The sequence below is a fragment of the Aquila chrysaetos genome, chromosome 10 (assembly GCF_900496995.4).
Source record: "Aquila chrysaetos chrysaetos chromosome 10, bAquChr1.4, whole genome shotgun sequence".
Taxonomy (NCBI): domain Eukaryota; kingdom Metazoa; phylum Chordata; class Aves; order Accipitriformes; family Accipitridae; genus Aquila; species Aquila chrysaetos.
This window is the reverse complement of record NC_044013.1, coordinates 13046150-13067411: the sequence shown is the minus strand read 5'-3', so window position 1 is coordinate 13067411 and position 21262 is coordinate 13046150. Positions and strand designations below refer to the sequence as shown.

General features: G+C 45.3%; 1 protein-coding gene across 18 annotated transcripts in view; it reads right to left on the bottom strand.

The window, feature by feature from the left end:
• The window catches only part of LOC115347044 (LIM domain containing preferred translocation partner in lipoma), a 353563-nt gene that overhangs the window by 159579 nt on the left and 172722 nt on the right, over window positions 1-21262 (bottom strand). For 17 of the 18 annotated variants that reach the window (XR_005933430.1, XM_030027920.1, XM_030027918.1 and 14 more), the window contains one exon: window positions 10219-10341. Coding sequence is in view for 16 of the 18 variants with exons in the window: in XM_030027920.1 (XP_029883780.1) it covers window positions 10219-10341 (123 nt within the window). In the remaining 2 variants the exon portion in view is untranslated. Of the gene's footprint in view, window positions 1-10218; window positions 10342-10423; window positions 10537-21262 lie in introns of those variants that run through there. The other variant, XM_041126884.1, reaches the window with a different exon arrangement.

Here is a 21262-nt window from a genome sequence, read left to right as displayed (position 1 = left end):
CCTTAAACCGTCCACAGATGCATCTGCCTCTTACTTTAATGGTTAATGGTTTTGAATGAGGAATATCTTGCAACAATCCTGGGATATGTTCAGGCTATAAATGTATCATGTTTATTTATGCACTGGTAGCAGGGTCTAATGTAGAAACTGCATGGCCAGCTCTCATTTTTCTGTAGGGCTCTAGATTCTTCCAGGCAGCCCTACCTGAAATGAGGCTGGGAACGGATCTGCTTCGCCTTCAGACTGTCCAGCAAGGGCTCTAGGGAGGGGTCCTCTCTCCCCTGTAGGACAGACCCTTGTAAAAACAGACCATGAAAGACAGGATGGACCAGCGAATGACACTATCCCAGAACATCACCGATGTGTGTCCCAAAGCCCTGTTTTACAACGAGCTGCACGGTCTCTTGGTGCCTCAGCTCTCCTTTTGCAGAACAAAAGAATCAAACTTCTCCTTCCTCAGGGCATTACAAGGATAAACACATGAAAAGCTGCAAGTGCTCACGCAAACAGGCACCAGTAAGTAACCACGACAAACTTGTGAAGGCCACACTTGATATGCTAGGCCTCCCTAGCGTGTTTTAGCCTTCACCTTTCAAAAGTATTTAGAAACTGCAACCGCAGAAGTTAGTTGCCCTCCTCTTTTAAAGAGCGCAACTCAACAGTAACTCACGTCAGCAGGATCTACAACTGCCCTTCAATGGTCTCTGGATAGATTCGAGGCAATTCGAAGGCATATCAAGGCAATGCTCTCCTTGCTGTGAGTGTAATGCACAAATCACAAAGCCATCGTTCCCACTTTGGTGGAAATAGCCTGGGGAAGACATCCAGCGCAGGTCACAGTGGGAGCAAAGTCCCAAGTGATGCATTGTCATGCAGGTGTTTCTCTAAGTTGCTGTGCTGTTCCTTTGGCTCTGAATTATTTCCTTTCCCTAACAGGGAGGGAAACGCAGCTGGTTCCTAGTGTGTGCAGAAGAGAAATAGTCAATGCAAAAGGAACAGAAACCATAAAGAGCGGTGCAAAGGAAGCCTAATTTCCTATAGACTTGTGTCTTGCATCTTGAGCAGACTCTGACCCTTCCTGTTCTCCTCCGTTACCTCTCCTGACCACTCCTCCTGCTTCCCCTCGCCCCCTAGTATTAGCCTTGGCATTTATCTGTGTATGTCAGCCAAACAATCTGTGTTTCAGGTCAGAGATCCTGCTTACAGCACAGTCTGGAAGAGCAAAAGTTCAGGTTGCCTGCAAGACGCGCAGCGGGCTCGGAGCTCGCTGTGCACGTGTGCGGATGGGCCTGCCCACAGGCCACAGCGAGGACAGCCAGCACCATACTGCAGCTCCCCGAGAGACATGGGTCTGGGTCCCTCCTCCCCAGCCACTGAATTTTGCATACATATAGTCCTCTCTTAGATCCACTTAAAAGCAGCCGCTGGATTCAAACCGTAGGTGGGCCAACTGCTGGACACCGATGGGTGCTAGGTGGGGAGAATTAAGCAACTACACTTTCATTTCAAAATGCGCTAGCTATTTCCTTGGTGGGCATTGTGCAGGAGAGTGGCTGCCGCACGCGTGGGGAAATCACCACCTTGTGGCACAGGACTAAGTTCAACTTCCAGCCGTACGCAGGTGGGGAAAACAACTTCCCACTTCTAGAGAGCTGGGTAGATCAGAGAGTGATGATACAGGTGCAGGACACCACAACTTTCTGGGCCTGAGGGTTTGAATCCTTCAGGGTTTACTGTCAAGACGTTGCATCAAGAAGTCTGTTGGCTGTAAATCACAAAACTGTAGCTGAGTTTCAAGCAACACCCTCCCACAAAAGAAATGCAAGGGGTTTTATTTCCCCTGCTTGGTTCATACGCTCCAAGAGAAAGGTGGATGCATTTCCCCACACCTGAGACCTCTTCAAATACTCTTGGCAGGGGATGTTCTCATGTACGGTCTGCCCATCCATCCACACGTGCTACAAGAGGAGGAGAAGTCCATGACGCGGTGTCCATGGTCTGGCCTCAGCTCCTCAGGTGACCCATGAACAAACCAAGTCATCTAATCTCCCAGTGCCTCGGTTCCTCCTCAACCATGAAATAGCAAGCATACTTCCGTATTTCACAGGGCTGCTGTTGTGGTGGTAAATCTAATGCCGCTGAAGCACTCAGATGCATCGACCCGTGCAAGGATGCAAGCAGAGCCTGCGTCCCAACGAAACGCAGGTCTCTGCCCTAGAGGCGGCTGCTCTTTGCTGGCTGGACACATGAACAGCTTGTGAAGTGCACCAGGTCCCTTTGAGATGAGTGCCAAACCACAGCGAGTGCCAAAAAAGGATGGGGAAACGATGACAGGCTTCCTGAGATGATGGTATACAGCAGCTTGGTCCCATTGCAGGGAAAAAGATAGAAAACAAAACATAACAATAGGTAGAAGGCCTTGAACAGCTTTAGAGAGTAAGAGCCCTGCTCTCAAGCACTCACAACAAAACAATCACAACTGTGGAATGAAAAAAAGACCAAATTATGAGGTACTATTTGCTTTTTATCACTGTTCCCAAAGTAAATGTTTATCTTTATCCACACACAAATTTGAGATGCTTGCACAGATTTTAAAGTCCAATATATCCAACACTAGTCGTCATCTAAAGCTGTAGCCAAGCATGTAGGCAGAAAACCCAAATGGATGCAAAAAAGAGAAAGGGGAAAGGGGAAAAGTAAACCTTACTGAGATTTCTGTGAACTTGATTATACATCAGAAAAAAGAAACAGCAGGAGTAGTGCTGCTTTATTTTCACTCTGATGATAGTATAAGAGGAAGAAATAATACCCTGCAAAGGTCACTCTTATCCTGTTCATCTGTGACAAGCTGATAATCTGGGATCTCAGAAAACTTTCTTTAAAAATCTTCACGGACATGCTCTTATCAAAAGGATTAAGGTTTAATACATACCAGCAGATGCAACCGATTCGAGCATCTGCTAATCAGAGCAGCGTCAGTTTGCCACACGCACCGGCTGGAGCTGATGAGCGCGGGAACGTTCCCCTTCTGGTAGAGAAAGGCCAAATCCAAACATACATGAAATCATCTCTTGGCTATGCCTTCCAACTCACAAATACGTGGCTGAACATCCCTGCGCTGTGCATGCTCCTGTGCCCGCAGGCGTGTCAGGGACGGCATAAGAGACGTGCGCTGCTCGCAGCCAGCACACCCTCAGCGCTGCTCCTAGAAAGCTTCAGCCTTGGGACCATCTCAAACACCACCCACGCAGGGTGGGAATGTCACTCTGCCTTTGGAGAGGGGAACCGCAGAAGGAAGAGTTTCCAGGACGTAGAGGCTTTGCTTCTCAAGTGCTGGGAGGAACCCACTGAAATTGCTCCAGATGGGACACTTCCTTTTCTACTTTAAGTAATCCACCCAGATTTTCCAAACAGCACAAAGCCAGCGTGCTGGAGCCAGAAGCAGGAGCACAGCTCTCAGAGGTGACCCCATCTTTAAAACAGCCCGTGCAATTCCTGATGTCCATGACTATGGCAAAAATGTCACAGCCCGCTGAGAACAGCCCTTGCCAGCAGCCCTGCAGTGAGCCTGCATGAGCCCTCCAGTGCCACTACAAGCGTCAGAGCTCACCAGTTCAATGCCAGCTTGGGCACACTTCTATGAGACACTGTCGTCCCTCTGTGTCCACGCGAGTCATCCAAGTCAGCAGGCAAATGGTGGCACCTCATGGCCTTCATGAAAAGCTTTGCATAGCGCATGTAGCTCTGGAGAAGCTGGATTGTCCTACTAAAAGGTCATCAACACTTTAGGATGGACAGGGGATGCTTCTCAGTTTCACCAGATGGGCTTATTCCCAACGAGCCTTTCTGTCCCACAACCCAAGAGATTAAAAAGCCCGGAAAAACCAAGATGCACAGAACTCAAGTGAACGAATACAGAGAGACCCTTGCCACGAGGAAAGCACTGCCTGGCTACCATGCTGTGCTGCTGGACTCAGAAGCCTCTTTGGCAAAGCTGCACAGATGCCCACAGATTAGACATGCTCAGACCAGCAGAAAGAGGCCTGGGCACTTTTATTTACCTCAGATATCATATCTGAAGACAGCAGAAGCTAAGCCATCCATTTCAGCCCAAATTGCATTGAAAAGACTCAGTACTATTCTGAACACCTGAAACAGCTGAATCCCACCGAGCCCTGTAACTGAGGAACCACAAACTCTCTGTCACATAAACACTACAGGAGGGGGCAATTAATTCTGAACCCACCAAGGTAATCTTAATCTTCTTGTACCCCTAAATTTTCTTGCTTAAAAGAAAGAAAACCATTCCTGACAACAACTGGGATGCTAGCAAACCCTCCACAGACTGTGCTTGCAAAATCCTTTCGGTGCATACCTACCTAAGAAGCCAGGCTCAGGCAAATAGCAGGAAGAAGGAAACCAGACTCTGAGCCTGGACTAGCAGATTCGCACGGGCTGTTTTGAATACAGATTCAATGATCTGTTTTTCACAGAGCCCATATGTCAATCCCATAGCCCAAACCAAGAGCAATCATAAAGCTCCTTTTCGATGCTGGGGGAATGCGCTGTTCTTTGCGGAGCAGGAAGCTTTATTCATGGTTGGAGATACAGCTCCACGTAAACAAAGATAAAACACCCAAACTCTTAGCCATGCATTCCTGGCACAGCTGTAAGTGGGGCAGTAAAATTAGAAATGCACATGGAAGACTACTATTAGGGGTCTTCAGCCCTCAATACTTTCCCTCGTTTCGTGGTTTGCCATCCAACAGCTGAAACTGTTCAATCCTGTCCCATCACTCTGCAAAACAATACGTCCCATTGCCTTTACACTGCCTTTGTTATCCCCAACTCATTGTCAAAAGAACTGATAGAATAACAACCAATGCTGTCAAATATTTAAATCCCTTTTAAATTCCAGTCATTAGAAGACATTATTTCCCAGTATGTTTGGAACTTAATGAAAATGTATCACTGATTTTTTAATTTAATTTTCTTTACTTTTTTATTGTTCTGCAGCTGAAATTGAGAATGAGCTCCTTTTCCTTCAAAATATTACTCACTTAGGGTGACAGTGTTGGATAGTGGCAGATGTCTAGTAGTGGGGGCAATGATACAGAGGCAGGGACATAGGTGTGAATCTTTAGACACCTCGCCTAACTCTGCCTTCATTTTCCCCATCTGTTAGATGAAAATAATTATTTCTTTCTCTTTTTCATAATTTGTACAACCACATCACCTAAAGGCCTTCAACCCAGACCAAGGTTTCAATTTGCTAGATGCCATACACATGGGTAGCAAGAGGCAAATCACATTGAAGAGGTTGCCAAGCTACAAGGACAGAAGAGATTTTGAGAGGAAGCAGAGTAGAAATGCTACGTTCAAGGTCATTTAGCACAGTGGTGGTAGCTGGGAATGAAACAGGTCACCAGAGTGCCAGCCCAGTCCCCTTTGGATCAGGCTGCCTGAGAGCTGTACACAAGCAGATTTGATCTTGACGATCAAAGCATGTTTTTTTGCTATTTAAATACTCCATAAATTTTGGCCACCCAGTATTTGCTTTTAAAAAAAGGCTAATTACCTTTGGACCAGGTACATCCTACTACCGGGTACACCTCCCACAAAGTCCTATTTTGCCAAACAGACAATCTGTTGGAAATTCGGGATAAAACTCAAGAGTTTCAGAAGGTATGTGTCCAATTCCGGACAAAGCAATCAGCATTCAATACATCATTCACAGCAGGGACAAAAAATCCAGAACTTTCGTATGCTGCTATTTCCAGTATTCCATTTTCACAACCTCTGCTGGAAGCCCTCTCTCCAGAGTCACAAAGTTTTCTTGTTTTTAAAAAAATGCAAACATTTATTTTATGGGCTGAAATTTGGCATGTTTTTTTGCTTAAGGCCTTGCTGCACTCATCTCTTAAGCAAGGATTTAAGCAAAACAGGTAAAAATGGGGGGAAATACCCTTTAATAGAGGAGCCAGATGACCACAGCATTCACCAGCCCCCCTAGTCGGGGTTCACCCAATTTAGGAATAGCCCCTGCTCCCATCCATGGAAGTTATGCACCTAAATGCCTTGTCTATACAACCTCCTTTTACTAATGAAAGGCATAGTGGGTTCTCTGCCTCTGACCTTTCCAGTGGGTTACTGCAATTTAGAAGGTGTGATAAGTAAACAGAAAACACATTGCAGCTACACAAGAGGAGCTCTGTACTTTACTCATCACACCAGCATTTCTAAACTTTACCAAACAGGAGGAAAATATTAATTAGATTTTTTCATAATGCGTCTGCATTTCTTCAAACAATACCTAAGGCAAGCTCATCTATTAACATGCCATTGCAGTCATGGTAATTTTGAGATCATGTTGGTCTCCCTCCTCCATTTCAATTCACTGCACCAGAATGCTGGAACTGGCCATGCTGGTGAAAGTCACACAGAAACCTCTCAAGCTCAGGTGACGTTTGGTCCTTTCTAAAACTTCGGCTCCAGCTGAATTCTTGAAATATGGTCTTTCCTACACCACCTCACATGACAGAAAGCATCCTTAGATGCTGCTGTGTTGCAGCTAAACATGATGATATAGTCTTGTAATTTTCTGCTCTTTTTGATATGTGCAATTTTGAAAGAAAAAACCTAGCACTTTAATCACTTTGGACTGCTTCTGTGACTCAGTCAGAGAGATTTTCACTTGCAAGTCATGGGCTCAGCCTGGGGCTGAGGTGATAGCGATCAAAAGCTGCTTCTCACCCGCATGTTGCTGATGGCCAATATGAAGTAAACTATCAATGCCTAGAAAACCTCTGCTGCAGGGGACTCTCCCAACACCTGCCTCAAGACAGAGACAAGAGCTACCCAGAAACGAAGCCTGAGAGAATCTTTCACTTTGAGGTTCGGCAACATCGGGGCTGACTCACACTGGGGTACCAGACTCGCAGGACCTCCTCCCACCAAACCTGCTGCTATGGGGAGGAAAGACCTCTTCTGCTCCGTAAAGGATCTATGTTGAGAAAATGCTTTTCAAACTTATCACTTCACAGGAGAAGGCAACAGAGCTCTGCAGGACAACAGCATCCTACCACCTCTGCCTGTAGCATGGGAAGCAGCCAGCAGGACCTGGGTGACTCCTCTACCTTCACTTTTCAGCTCAGCTGCCTTGAATTAGGCAGGACCACTGGGAACAAGGAGGGTGCTGCTGACCGCAGGTGTCAAAACTCTGTCCCTGCCCTCTATTAATGGTGGTCATTTTTAGCTCATGGCAATGCCTTTGTCACCTGCCTGGCACACAAAAAATGTTACCCGTGTGAAGCCCAGGTAAGCAATGCAGGGATGGTGCAGAGATTCATACTCATCCATGTCCTCAACAGCAGGTCTGCTGACCAAGGGGAATTGTGTGGGGTTGACATCGGCCCACCCATTCTAAGCATTATGGACTTTCCAAACCTACTGTGGAGGGTACAAGTCCCTCTGCTTCAGAGGCACCTCCCGGTGCAGTGTGTCTCATAGCAATCCTGAAGTCATACCAAGGATCGAAAGAGCTTCCCTCTGTGTGAATTTATGCCAATGGGTAGGGTACGTTAAATAAACTGCTTGTCATTATCCTGCTATCACTCCTACTCCACTGAGAGAGGACGATGTTACAGTTTAGTTTATGTTGCTTTAAAACTATCTTGAAGATAATATAAAAAAGAAACCTAACAATAAAATTTCTCTTATTCCAGAATAAGAGTATCCCCAAGGGCAAGGTATATCTATAAAATTATTATAATGCTTTAACCGCATAAGCACAACTGGAAACGTCTTCTCTGAAAACAAGTCATAACTCTATTTTCCTATCTGCAGCCATTATCCTGATAAATTTGGGAAGGTCAGCTAAGGTGTAATCCAATAAACGTGCTGATGTTCTGAGTAAGTACCTCACAATTTGCAGCCTAATCTATTATCCTACCATAAGACCATCAAATGACTCACCAGTTTTAATACCTAGTACAGATCAAACAAAGGAAAATATCAAAGCTTTACTTTCTAGTTCCACCTTTCAAGGACTTGTTTGAGTACTCTTTAATTACAGCAGATGATACATTCAACTCTGGCATTTTCTTTCTCTAATAGCTATAGTTAGAAGTTGCTGTAGCTGTACTTTTCACAGGACATCATTATGCTAACCAATAAATCCTGAACAGTCTGATAAACTGAACAAAGAAAGTTGGGATTTGGTCCTAAAGATGAAATTCAGCTGCTTCTGCCCACTGGATAGCACCCAGTGATTGTAACACACCGGGGAGCAGCAGCAACCCATCACTCCTGAGCACAGGCAACAAGTTTTCAGAGCCCCCACCTGAACTGTGGGCCAAAAGCCACGGGAACAAGCATGTGCACTGAGCAGCACATGTCATCTTGGAGGCTGATAAACTTAAGAAGTCGGATCAAGTCCAAAACTTGGGCTACGCCTTCCGATCCTCCAGAAACTCAAATACACCTGCAGAACTTTGAATTTGAACATGGTGATTTTTTTAAAGGTGGTTTTTTTTTTAAATTATGTAGGTACAAAATAAAAGCAAAAAAGCAACCTATTCACAGAACACCAGATCCCAAAGGAAGAAGCATCAGGAGACAGTCAGCAGTACTTTCAGCAAACTGCAAACACTCAGCAAAGTCATTACAGAATTTATATGTCTCTACGAAGGTGTTGGAGCTGACCATGGGCATTACCAAGGAAAATGGTGAGTACAAATTTCTTCCAGTTAACTCTCGCAGTGTTTTGACACTATAAAGCATTTCCCAGTAGCAATGTGCATTCGTATGTGTTTGGCCCACGCGAACAAAATGAACACTAGTTATTCAACACAGTGCCTGAGCACTATCACTGTTAAAACTTGTCTCATTTATCGGAACAGCAAAAACCCACTGGGAAAAGGACTGAATTGTATCTGGTTTACATTGTTGCTCTTTGTGACTGACTGACCCAAATCAGACTGTTTTTCAAGGACAAGTCTGTAAGTTTATGCAATAACTGTGTACATGCTGCTAGAATGAAAGAAGAGTTTATTGGGAGGTCCCTGCAGAAGGGACAGAAACCACACAGGCCACTACGCCAGAGCTTCTGTGCGCAGATGGACGCTTTCAAAAGTGCACAAATCTGATTTAACTCTGCTTTTGCTAAGTTCACATACTTCAACAAGAGCAAATCTAAACGAACTCTGATCACTTTAGTTCTGCTCCAAAGGTATCGGTTCTCAATTACTTAAAAGAAATGCAACATTGAAAAGAACCAAAAAAGCTGCAAACCAAAAAGAAGGCCTGTATGGATAGTGGTTATGCACTGCATCGCTCAGCTATCCCTTTGATACTTTTGACTTTTGGGGTTTTATTCAGGGCTGACATCGGTAAGTCAAACACGGCATACATACAGCTGCATACATGCCTACAGATCCATATACATGTAAGAAATTAGACCAGTCATGAGATAAGGAAGCAAAGGCAGAGCACAACTGGGCACAAACACATCTGGGATGATTTTACGAGATCTCAAGAATTGCCCTTTTTAAAGTGCCACTGGGGTGTCACTGCTTCCTCTGATAAACAGATGACATCTCACCAGAACTTAAATAGCTCCACTCAAGCACTACCTAGATGACTGACAAAAATTAGCTGAGCTGCTGTCACCCCTGCAGTCCTCGTCTAGACACAGCAGAATAAGTGCAAATTCCAGTCTGCCTTGCTGGGCTACAGCCACCCTGACAGCTGAGCTACGATCCAAGCCACTTCGTCACCGCTGATTAGACAACAAAAACAAAAGAAAACAACTTGAGACGTGGATATCTGGATCCTTCTGGCAGCGTGACAGATAAAAGTTAACAAAACAGAAAAACAACAAGAAAATAAAAGCGTAGAAGTACTTGTGAACTGAGCAGGTTTTAATTCACAAGCTATTGTTGGTGGAAAGTCAAGGAGAATGACATGCCATTTTTTAACAATCTCCGTGGCAATCTAACAATTGGGATCAGAGGCCCTTCGCTCAGAGGTACGGCAGCTTTTGAGCTGGTGCCCCCTTCAGAGCGGCTGCGCCCTTCTCCCCATTGACAGCCACATCTGGATGCTATCAGGAGGAACTGGCATGCCTGCTCGCAACAAATACCAAGCGGTTAGTGAATTGACTCCAGCAGTCGATGCTGGCCACTTTCCCACTCTCTGTTTACACAATGTGCCACTAACCTGTTGAGTCCGAGGTTTGTAAGGAGAGCTGCTCTCTAGATCGGCCAGGATGCTGGTCAGAGAGTCGATTTCTGCATCTAAACTGGACCGCCTCTCCTCAAGCGTCTTGCCACCAGGATTCACCTTAAAGAAGAAAGAAGAGTTCCAGTTATTCAAACCACTTGGCCCGGCACATGGTTTCTTACTGTCCTCATAGGGCTGCTACCATGCCCAGCAATAACTCTTCAGTTGCAGGGACGAACATGCTGAAATGCTATAGCTCTCTCCCAGAACCAGCAGCAAGCCTCCATCTCACAAGGATTTAGGCTGCTTTGGGGCTTTTCTTCATGTATTTCCCACAATGGTCCCATCGTGTTAAGTTGACTTGGAGGATTATGCAACTCGGTGTGCAATCTGTTGCCGAGGTGAAGAGGCAGGACAATCCCCACTCCTGCAGATGGAGAAGATGTATTTTAGAAGGATGCCTGGCTGGGCAGCCAGAGCTGGGGACAGGCTTGGAGCACCTGGATCCTGAAAGTGTCTCTTCTGCCATGTCCCCGTCCCAGGCAAAGCACAAACTGCGCAGAGCTGCAAGCCACAGTGGCCAGTGACCGGCCACCTGCACCTATTATTATTTTATATCAATTTATGGTAGCTGTACCTGTCTGATTCAACACTTCTTCACAATTTCCACCTAAAAAAAAGAGCTCCTTCAAGGAGGAGTGAAAATGTTCAATTCATTTCTAGCAGATTCAAGGTAAAGGGTATGATTTGCAGTAAGCGGTCACAAAATAACATAAATAAAGTCCTTGCAAAAAGGGCTATTACGCAGGAAAGCCCATGCCCAGAGCAAATACCAACCTACAGCCAGGACCCTTTCTGATTCAATACATCTTGCTTTCTCTCTGCTTTCCAAACAGCCCAGCCCCACTTGTACCCAAGCTGGTAGGGACGCTCACTTGGAAGGGAAGAGACATGCGTTTTCACTACAACCACCCACCTCCAAAAGTAAAACCCAGGTCTTGGCACCACAGGAGAGTATGTGATCCCCAAGCCACGGTTCAAGGGCTGCACTGCAATCCCTGCTAGAATAAGCATTTTAAAAGAGGACTCATTGACACACTTTGTTTTTGAAAAATCAACTTAGTCCAAAACCTCTGGGAAGAGCCTCTGTGCTGTACAGCCCAACCCAACAGCGGTACCTCCCAGCAGTGCACAAAGGCATGTACAGTCTAGGAAACATCTTCCCTCCTCAATGTTTTCAGTGCTTTGGAAATTAGGCAGCTCTGTCAGGAATAAGAAGTTCAAGAAAACCAGCTAAGGATCCCTATCAGGTGCGACGTAGGTGCTAGGAGCTAGCCCCACAGAGCCAGCCCACATTTAGGGCACGCGCAGAAACCGAAGCTCTTGAGTCAAGTGAAATATTAGACGTTGAAGTCTTTTCTTAACCTGAGTCATAGTCAGTATTTTTCTTCTGTCCTTCCATGTCTCACTTATCTGCAAATCCCCCAGACAGAGTCTCTCCGCGTACGTGCAACTACAGAGCTCAGTGCAGAAGAGTTCATTTGCAGCTTGACTACTACAATAATAAAAATACTAAAGAATTACCTAACAATTCACCTAATTTCAACTGTAAAGTCTGTTCAGACCATACCAGCACTTCCCACAGACAATCCAGCTCTGTTTGCCTTCACTCTCACGAAGTTATTTCGATTTCCAAGCCAAAAATTTGCCTTTTCCTTTGGCTAACTGGCTGTTCCAGATAGTTTTTATTTAAATTTCATTTCAGGTGCATTCAATCATTACGTTTTTACAGAACTCCCAACTCATCAATCCGACACATAAATGGCAAGTTGGTCAAAGAGAGACAGACTATGCAAAGCAGGCAGGCTCTGATCTGCCAAGCTTATACGTGCTGAGGCATTCATTAGTTCCTAATGATTATTAAATCTTATTGGATTACAATAAATTTGGCTTGACTAACAAGAAAATGGAAGCTCCAATGTGCTTTATGCAAGAACATGTCATTTAAAAGGCTGAGAGTCAGGTTAGAAACTACTTATAAACTCAATTCTTCTTGCCTATTTTTATTATAGAGCCAAAGTTTTTCCATGCAAACTATTGTTCAAAAAAAAGAAATACTTTTCACAGGAATTACCCCAGACCATTACTCCTGGCTAGCTGTAGGCACCTGGATTTTTAAATCTGCAAAAGTACAATTTCCTTTCCACTACTAGTGCACTTCACGGTTCTTACTTGTTTTTTCTCCACCCTCCAGTTGTTGGCCTATAACTACAGGGCAGCCACAGGCTTCCCAGACACAAAAACTGTGATTGCTCCACTCCAGAGCATTTTTAAGCTGAGCAGCCAAAAGCCAGCCTCGAAAGGGGGAGAGATGCAAACAGCATCCGAAGCCCCAACATGTGAGGTGATAAATCAAATCAATGGCAGACCCAGGCATAAAACTGGAGCCCACACAAGGCCTGTTTGGTACCCTGACCCTGGAGAGGAGGAACGGTGACAGATGAGAAGATCAGCCAATTTCATTTCTGCTTCTTAGCATTTCTGGGCCATATTATTCCCAGGTTCTCATTCCCCAGAACAATTACGCAATAGCTGCCTAGCAAATGCTGCAGAACAAGTTGTAAGGTTGTAAAAGTTAAATGTCCTTAGGAAACCTAGAAAAATAAAATAAAATAGCATGGAAACATCTCTATTGATTCTGGGCTCTGTAAAAGATTTATTTATTCAATTAAAACATAATCAACATAGATTAAGAGCCCAATTCTACAAATGCTGGAGCACAATGCGGTACGACAGTGCCAACGAATAACGCTACCGATGTGTGTCAGGGCCTATTGGGACAGGACTGGACTTTAAGTACATTTAAGAAATGGTAATCCTCGCAAAGACAGGCTTCTGCTTGCTCTCTCTTCCCCACCTCCATGAATCTTGCATTTTTCTCCCCACAGCGCTCCAGATTCAACCGAGGGACTTGCTGCATATGGAAACAGGAGAAGAATTCGCAACGCTAACTTTAGCAAGAGAGGGTTAAGTTATTTCTCTTCTCATGCTCTTTGTCATGTCGTTGCTATAAAAGTTTTATGATATTGCTCTGGAACAAAACCCAAGCGCCAGGTCCCAAGGCACAACAGGTTCACACAGACACGGCTCCGTTCCGAGGAACCCAGACTGGTTAAGCTCACGACCTCGCAGATACAAACACCGGAACCAGAAAGAACTGCTAATTCTATTTCTGTCTGGATTTATGGCATTGTAGCAGACATGTCACTTGCGCGCCTGCCCTTTCAGCCAGCAGAATATGGAAAAGCGGGTTTAAAAAGAAAAAGGATGCTATCTTTGGCCTGGCCAACATGAGTTCAACAAAAAGCAAACATAAGCCAACCCAGTCCAACAAATTACTCATGCCAGAGACCATCCACTCACGTGAACTTCTGCAACGCCTACACTCCTATCCCCTGGCTCAGTCCCTGCTGCGAGGCAAAAGAGAGAAAAACAGCAGAGAGCTTCACTGTTTGGCTTGTTTGTCTGCCCCTGAATTCCTGGTGTGGAGCTCAGAGCAGCTGTGATGGTAATCCACTCCTGAGCACTGTCAACCTACTCTGTTCCAATGAAAACTGGCTTTAATTTTGCTAATCCTACCACCCAACACCAGTCAGTGCCACAGGTCCCCCCGCACCACCCCAAGGGATGTTCATTACAGAACATGCAGCGCAGAGGGCAACACAGGACCTCAAAGTTTGCCTCACTGTGCTAAAAAGGCAGTAAGACTATTCACTGAGCTAGAAGACACGAAAAGCACAATGATTCCCTAGATGCCACCTTTTCTTACAACCTAGATCACTTACTTTTATCAAATTTTGCAGGTTACAGCAGAGAAACAAGAATGCGTCTCATTTGTGCAAGCCAGCTCCTTGCAATGGGCTCAAAGAGAAGAATCTGGCTCCCAGATGTCCTTTGTAGCTCCTGCTCCAAATTCCTTTCCCTACCCAGACCCACCCGCCTCTCTTTTATTCTCTGTTTTCTCCTCTGTCCATGCCCTGTTTGCTGCCATGCAGTGCTGCAGTTCGGGACAGTTAGCCCCTGGGATGAGAGGTGCAATGTGGGCTGCCAGGTTGGCCTCCGAGCCTCTACAGAAAATCACGGTGATACCCACTGGTGTTGCTGTGTCAGGGAAAGATGGAGGGTGGCTTTGCAGCAGCGACCTGCTGACTTACACTAACAGCAGATTAGAAGTAACTCCAGAGTCCCAGTGTCTATTTTCTACCAAGACAAGGCAACGGCCAAACTCCTGAACACTTTCAGAGCATCAGGACGTTGCTCACTGCAGTGCAATTTTCCAGCATCAAGATCCACCTTCTCCCCATCCACCTTAGCCTTGCTCAAGTCTTCTCTAAAGTAGATTGAGCTGAATGCATTTCATGAGCTTTATGGCCAGCTCATCTTCTGAGCTGCACTCCAGGAACACGAGCTGTCATTATTGGGCAATGCAGTGCTGTTATATATGTACAGACACGTCGAAGACAGCAGAGCTACAGCTAGACACACAACCTTCCTCGTAGGGTCAACTCGCTCTGCAAGCTGTGCTATCACAAGTCACTGATAACCTCATAACTCACAAGTGGAAGAATGGAAATGAACACCATGGATATTAAGAAAGGTCGTAGCTAATGACTCGAAACAGGCTGGTGTCCCCCAGTGCCTTCTGCTCCTGGTACATTGGTTTTACTGGGAGCCTGAGGTGCCTGGGGAGCTCTATTTGGGCTGCGACAGGTCAACACTGTATTTACACATCCAAGAACGGGGAAAAGCAGGGAGCAGAAAAGCCCTTTGCAGCAAAGGTAATCAACGGAAATAAAGGACTTAAGTAACAAGAGGAGCAAGGAAGAGGGGAATTTAGGCAAACCAGGGGTTGTGAGCAGGTAGATAGCAAATAAGGACTTTTGCCTTTAAAGACTTTATTGTCTTTTCCTCCAGTAAATGCAACTGAGCCACAGACAAGGTGGCAGAGCTGATAAATTCGGTGACCGCTGCCTGCTTCCAGGAGGTTGCACCCACAGCAGCTGCCTGCCACACACTGCAGGCTGTCGAAATACTCAGGTAGGCACTGAGGTGGTAGGAAGAGCAAATGAAACAGCTCTCCAAACAAGGAGTTAGCATCTCTTTCTACTCCATGGCCTCAGGCGCTGGGCTTAGACAGAGCCGCAGACAGAGAAAGAAGAATGGGGCTCTTATTTCCTATTTTAGCTGGGAGCAGGCAGGGGACAGGAGGGAAAGATGTTTGATTTTGATGGCATACACTATACATACAAGAAGAGACTGTGAGAAATGTTAATCAGGAAGAAGAAAAGAAGTGATTCAGTCTTGATAAACTTCAGGCTGGGGGTTGTGTTTAATTTTTCCTTTTTTTTTTTCCTTCTTTGCACTTTCTCCAACAATACTACTGCCAGAGGCAAGATCCTTTTCAGACACAGACCCTTGCTACCCCATCTCTCTCACTGTAGAATTTCCCAGTCTTTCCAAGGTCACAAAAGCCATCTAAAGCCCCAAAAGACACTGCAGTGGCAAAAAGATGCATCCTCAAGGGCATCTACCAGGAAAATGAGGCACCCTGAAGATGAGCTGCTGTGTCTATTCTCCCCTGAGCCTAAAGACAAGTGCAAACATTTTCTTTCAAATTCCCTAATGTAAGTTAAAACAGTCCCAAGAGGCTGCCCCACCAAGCACGCACATGGAGACAAGAGCTGACTGCAGCATTCGGGGCGAGGGGGGTCAGATGCTTGACTGATGCCTAATCGCCATTCCAGGCACCAAGGAGGGGCTGGAAAAGTAGTCGTGCCCTTTAAAAACAGAAAGATTGAGTCTTTTGAAACAAATCTGAAATGATGGAAGATTTCAGCAGATGTGACCGCAGTGATTTCACCAGACGTGATTGTATCAAGGATCTAATAGAAAAGAACTTCCCTGCTGTTCCATCAGGCTGAAGCCAGGCCTGAAATATCCTTTTTAGTCTTTTGATGACATCGAGGATAAAAGCCAAAGGGAAGTTAGGTTTTGATTTATTTTTTCCCCTGCTCTTTCTTTTTTTCAGGCATAGAATAGTTTTACCTGGTTTGTGTTGCTGGATATTAGCAGGACCAAAGGAAAACACTTCAAAAGTTTGAAGTGGGCTGTTCAAAGGCATCGTTTGGTGTCTCTCAGATGCTGCTGTCATTTAACTGAGCAACATTTCTACAACTGCAGCCACTTTTGAAGATCTCCCTTGTAAGGAGGCAGGTGGGAGTACCCGGAACAGGACTTAAATGGTGTTGGGGGCGATCATCCACTATACATCAGCCTACCTTACTACCCCAAAAAGGGCCAATAAATGTGGCAAATATTCTCCCTTGGCAAAGTTCACACCAGCAGCTGTGCTGCAGCAAACCATGGGAGACACAGCAGGGTAAATGGGGCTGCGCTCCTGAGGTCCAAGCTCAGCTCAGTCCCAGACCTATGGCATGGGTCTGGGGTAGCCACAGTCCCACATTCAGTTCTCCCGTCATGGAAAATGGAAAAAGCACTGAGTATCCTGAGGATTAATTGATCTTATCTCAAAAGCAACAAGGTGTTGTAAAGAACTGCACAGGCTTACAACTGGGGCAATTGAACAAGCAGATGAAGAAAATTTATTTGCTAAGCATTGCTAGGAGACATCTTGCGAAACCTTAACAACCAATTTATAAACTCACTGCGGTGTAGGAAGCTTATAAAAAGGACAAATAATAAAAATATTAAGACAAAAAACAAAGCAGAGAAAGCAGATAACAGAAGAAGAAAGCATGAAACTAGAAAGCATCAGTCTCAAAACAAAGAAAAGGGGGTAGGTGTTTTGTCACACAACATGCTGCTAAGCTGCAGAGCTACTTCTGCTGCAAGACGCTGTGGTTGCTATGAGTTTACATGGATTTCAAAAGCAGCTGGAGAAACATGTGGAAGAAAACTCCACCAAAATACTTAATAAATAAAAAATGTTCTGCGCTTCTCCTTTTACATTTTTCTCTGGATACTCACTACTGACCATTGGTGATCTGATTTGGTGCTCTATAGTCATTTACACGAATCCTCCAGTTGTGCTTTCTATCCACCAGCTGACACCACTCAGGAGTCACTTCTGCTGGTGGGTACACGTCAGTCTCTGCAGGTTAATAACTGACCATCTCCTTAGTGCCAGGACTTGGACCAACACCTGGAAACCCGCTTCTTCCCTCCTTCTAGCCGAGACAACAGAAATCACAGCCAATTGCACTCAGCCTCCTGGGACACATATATGAAAGACAGCAAAGACTTTGTTGCAGTTATGAATCTGTATGACAATAAAGGTTTATATTTCCCTAGAGATCAGTGTGACAGGCACTGCTCACATACAACAGTTAGGAAACATCCTTGTCCCAAGGAGCTTATTGTTAACTGGATACCAGTCCTGGGAAGGGAAAGCAGGTAGAGGGGTGGGAGCAAGGTGCTGCAACTCAGAGACACAACCAAGCTCCTTCTGGCCATCAGATAAAGACACTAATCCACTGGGCCAACCCAGCTCCTTAATGGACCTTTCATTCTCTGTATTTGCTGTCCTAGCCCTGACAAAACATGCCAGAAGACAACAAACCGCTGTCCAAACCATCCAAGCTCCAGCTGCAATTTCACTGCAGGTGGCCCCAACTTCACACGATCAGAGGGCTGGATCCGAGCTGCCGCCATGCCGAGCACTGGCTTCTGGGCCAGTGACCCTTCTTCCACCACTGTTTTGTAAGCCATTGCCTTCTGCACATCCTGAGAGGGGCCCCAATCCCAAAACCAGCACCTTGGCTCAGCTCAGGGGCAGGATGCCACCAGTGCGGATGGGCAGCAGTAATGCCAGGGCAGAGCCCCAGGCTACGTTCCCTTCCAAACAGCTCCTGCCCCTAACACCGGAGAGAAGCTTTTGCCACAAACACCCACAGTTTGTCCAGACTTCTCAAGACCACAGAAGAGGATTTGGCCCTGGATATCAGATGAGTGAGCAGAAACAAAAAAGGATGAAGCTGCATCATAGAAGTTTAGCCAACAGGCTCCATGGGCTGGGGCACGCCCTGCTAAAGCACTGGGTCCAAGGCCAGCAGCCGATGACCCCAGTGGCTGTGATGGGACATGGACAATAGTCCACGAGGATATGTGCAACACCCCCTGTCCCATTGCCACCCCTGAGGACAAAAGAAGGCAATTATGTGACAGGAGTCAAGAGGATGCAGAAATAGGTCAAAGCACTCAACATGATCTGCCTTGTAGCCCAGGGGTGCGCTTGTAGGTGCCCTGAAGCTGGAGATGCCAACACAGAGGTCCTGTGCTGTCTGGTCCCCTCAGCCCCCATCTGCTCTGCCCCAGGATGGTGTTATCCAGCCCCCCTGGTCCCCGCACCACAGACTGACACCTCTACCTTGGACATTCAAACCTGCAGCCGGCTTTTTCGGGTTTCTGACTGCTGCATTTTGCTCATGGAAGGAAGCCCTGGAAATTTCAAGGCTGGCTAAATGGTGCTTTTAAAACTGCAGTGCTACTGAAAACCAGCAAAACAACAAATGCCATTCAGTCGACCAGAGGATCTTTGTACTGTGGGCCAGCTAGTACATGGGGAAGAGGCACCATGATCCTCAAGCACATGAAAGCAACAGGATGGATTTGATAAGGAACAGTCGGGGGATGAAGAGAGAGGAGTCCCACGAGCCGACATCTGCCAGAGCAGCAGACCTGACAGTCCCGATAGTTTACTTAACATGTCTGATCAAAAGCTTTGGAAGTCTTGTCTGTGTTAAGTGCTACCAGATGCAAAATCAGCAGCAAGATGAGAAGTGTATTAATAAACTAAGGAGACACATAAAGTTATTTGAAAACTGAACGGGGAAGATGGGGAGAGAAGGGGGAGAATAAAACCAGTTTATTTTTCCATTAAGGCAATTTAATATTCTCCGGGTGGAGTTACAATCACTTGTCCTTGGGAATTATATTGAATTAGTGAAACGTTCCTGTTCATCAGCAGAATATACAATATGAAGTGGAAAATATCAATTTTTTCCTTATGCCTTCTGCAGGACAGCGCTACCTCTCCGTTCAAGGGGTAAGAACAGCTGGCCATGAAATCCTTTTGACCCAGCATGACTTTCAGCTACTTTAACTGACTTTACAGCAGCAGGGAATACATCCTTTTTTTTTTTTTAAATTAATGCAATTACATTAGGACTCGTTATTGATAATTATGGTGACCGTTGAAAGTTTCCCCTTTGCCCACTCCCTCAACAACTTAAAAAAATGCTCCAATATCGTCACAAATTAATGTTTAATTAGCCATCAAGCAGAGCTGATGTTCCCTGCAGAGTATTGCTGCTTGCAGAAAAACTGAGAACTAAGAGGAGATATCGGATATTTCATCATCTGTCTCCAAGGGGACCCATAACCGAAGAGTAACCAATTACCCCAATACAGTTGCAAAGTTTAATCGATGTAGGAACCAAATAGCTCATTAAGTGTCCGCTGCAATAAAGGAAAACCTTCCCACTGAGTCATACAACATGAACATTACATTTATAAAAGATCCCACAGTGATGTCCAAGAGCAAAGACTCCCTTCACCTCCACATCCTGGCCAAGTCGTGATCTTCCTCTTTCCTTTTCTGGTGTAAGAGGGAAGAGGAGGATGCCTCCAATGGCACAGGACGTGTCTGACAAGCCATGAATTACACACACCTATGCACAGGGTAAGCTGTCACACCCAGCCCCCCGACTCAGGATTTATATTCCATAGGGGAAAACCACACCAAACACCAGCTCCTGCCCAGTGCTGCACCATCCTGGAGCAGGGAAAGTGCGGAGCTGAAGGTGATTTTACTCCTTTCAACACTTCTGGCAAGTCTGGCACTGAAATACCGTGTCCAGTTTGGAAGGCAGCATTTTAAAAACTTGAGACGCCCCAGAAAAGCAGAAACAGCTGGCAATGAGACACGTAGAGAGCTCACTTGGCTTCACTTACAAAGGAGATTGAGTAGCTCGATAACAATATCTAAACAGCTTCACAGAACAAAAACGCCAGATACCACAAGACTGTCCAATCTAGCAAAATAGAAAAACACACTGCAGCCAGGAAGCCGAAGCCAGGGAAATTCTATTTAAAAATAACAGAGATATTCACTTATGTGTAATACTGCAGGTAATTAAATGCTAGAACAAACTTCCAAGATTTGTCCATCTCTTGATGTCTGTGGATCAAGGCTGGATGCCTTTGGTCTCCCTGGGTGACTGGGCGAAGCTTTATGATCTGCAATACGCAGAAGGGCACAGCTGACAATTTAATGGCTCTGCCTGGCCCCCACATCGGCAGAGGTGAGAAAGCAACAGCACTGCCACGTTCATAAAGATCTATTGAAATCACTTTTTGTTTGTACCACTTTAACTGGAAATTAAATTTGCATGAACAAACTCTATCCCACACAAGACTATATTGTGACAGTTAAATGAAGAGCTTTTAAAAAGGGACACATCTCAGGCAATTTTAATCAAAAAAGATAGGTTTTGTTAAAGCTACCAATTTCAGAAAATTAAGGTTGACTAAAACTGTTTTTAAAAACTCCTTTTGGAATTTAATCACATGTTGGAAACCCATATGCAGCTGCTTGTGTCACCTGCAAAAAGGCTGTATAAAACATAAGCATATGCTTAATTTTACACGTGTGCTTAAGTTCTATCAACTTTAATGAAGTTTAAGCACACAGTCAAGCTTCTCTGAATTTGAGAAAGCAATCCTGAACATGGGCTATGAAGCTATTAGGAAATCACCACTGAAAAAAAAAGTAAAATTAAAATTGGCCAGTCAATTTTCACCGCCTGAATAAGCTCCAAGTGCAGAAGTTAAACATATAACATACTTCTGAATTTGTTTGCTTGTTTTGCTGTAATAGGAAGGGGTGCGTGCCAAAACATTTGCAAGGATTCAAGAATCTCCCAGCAAGCCTGGCAAAATGTCAGCAAAATGGATGTATAAG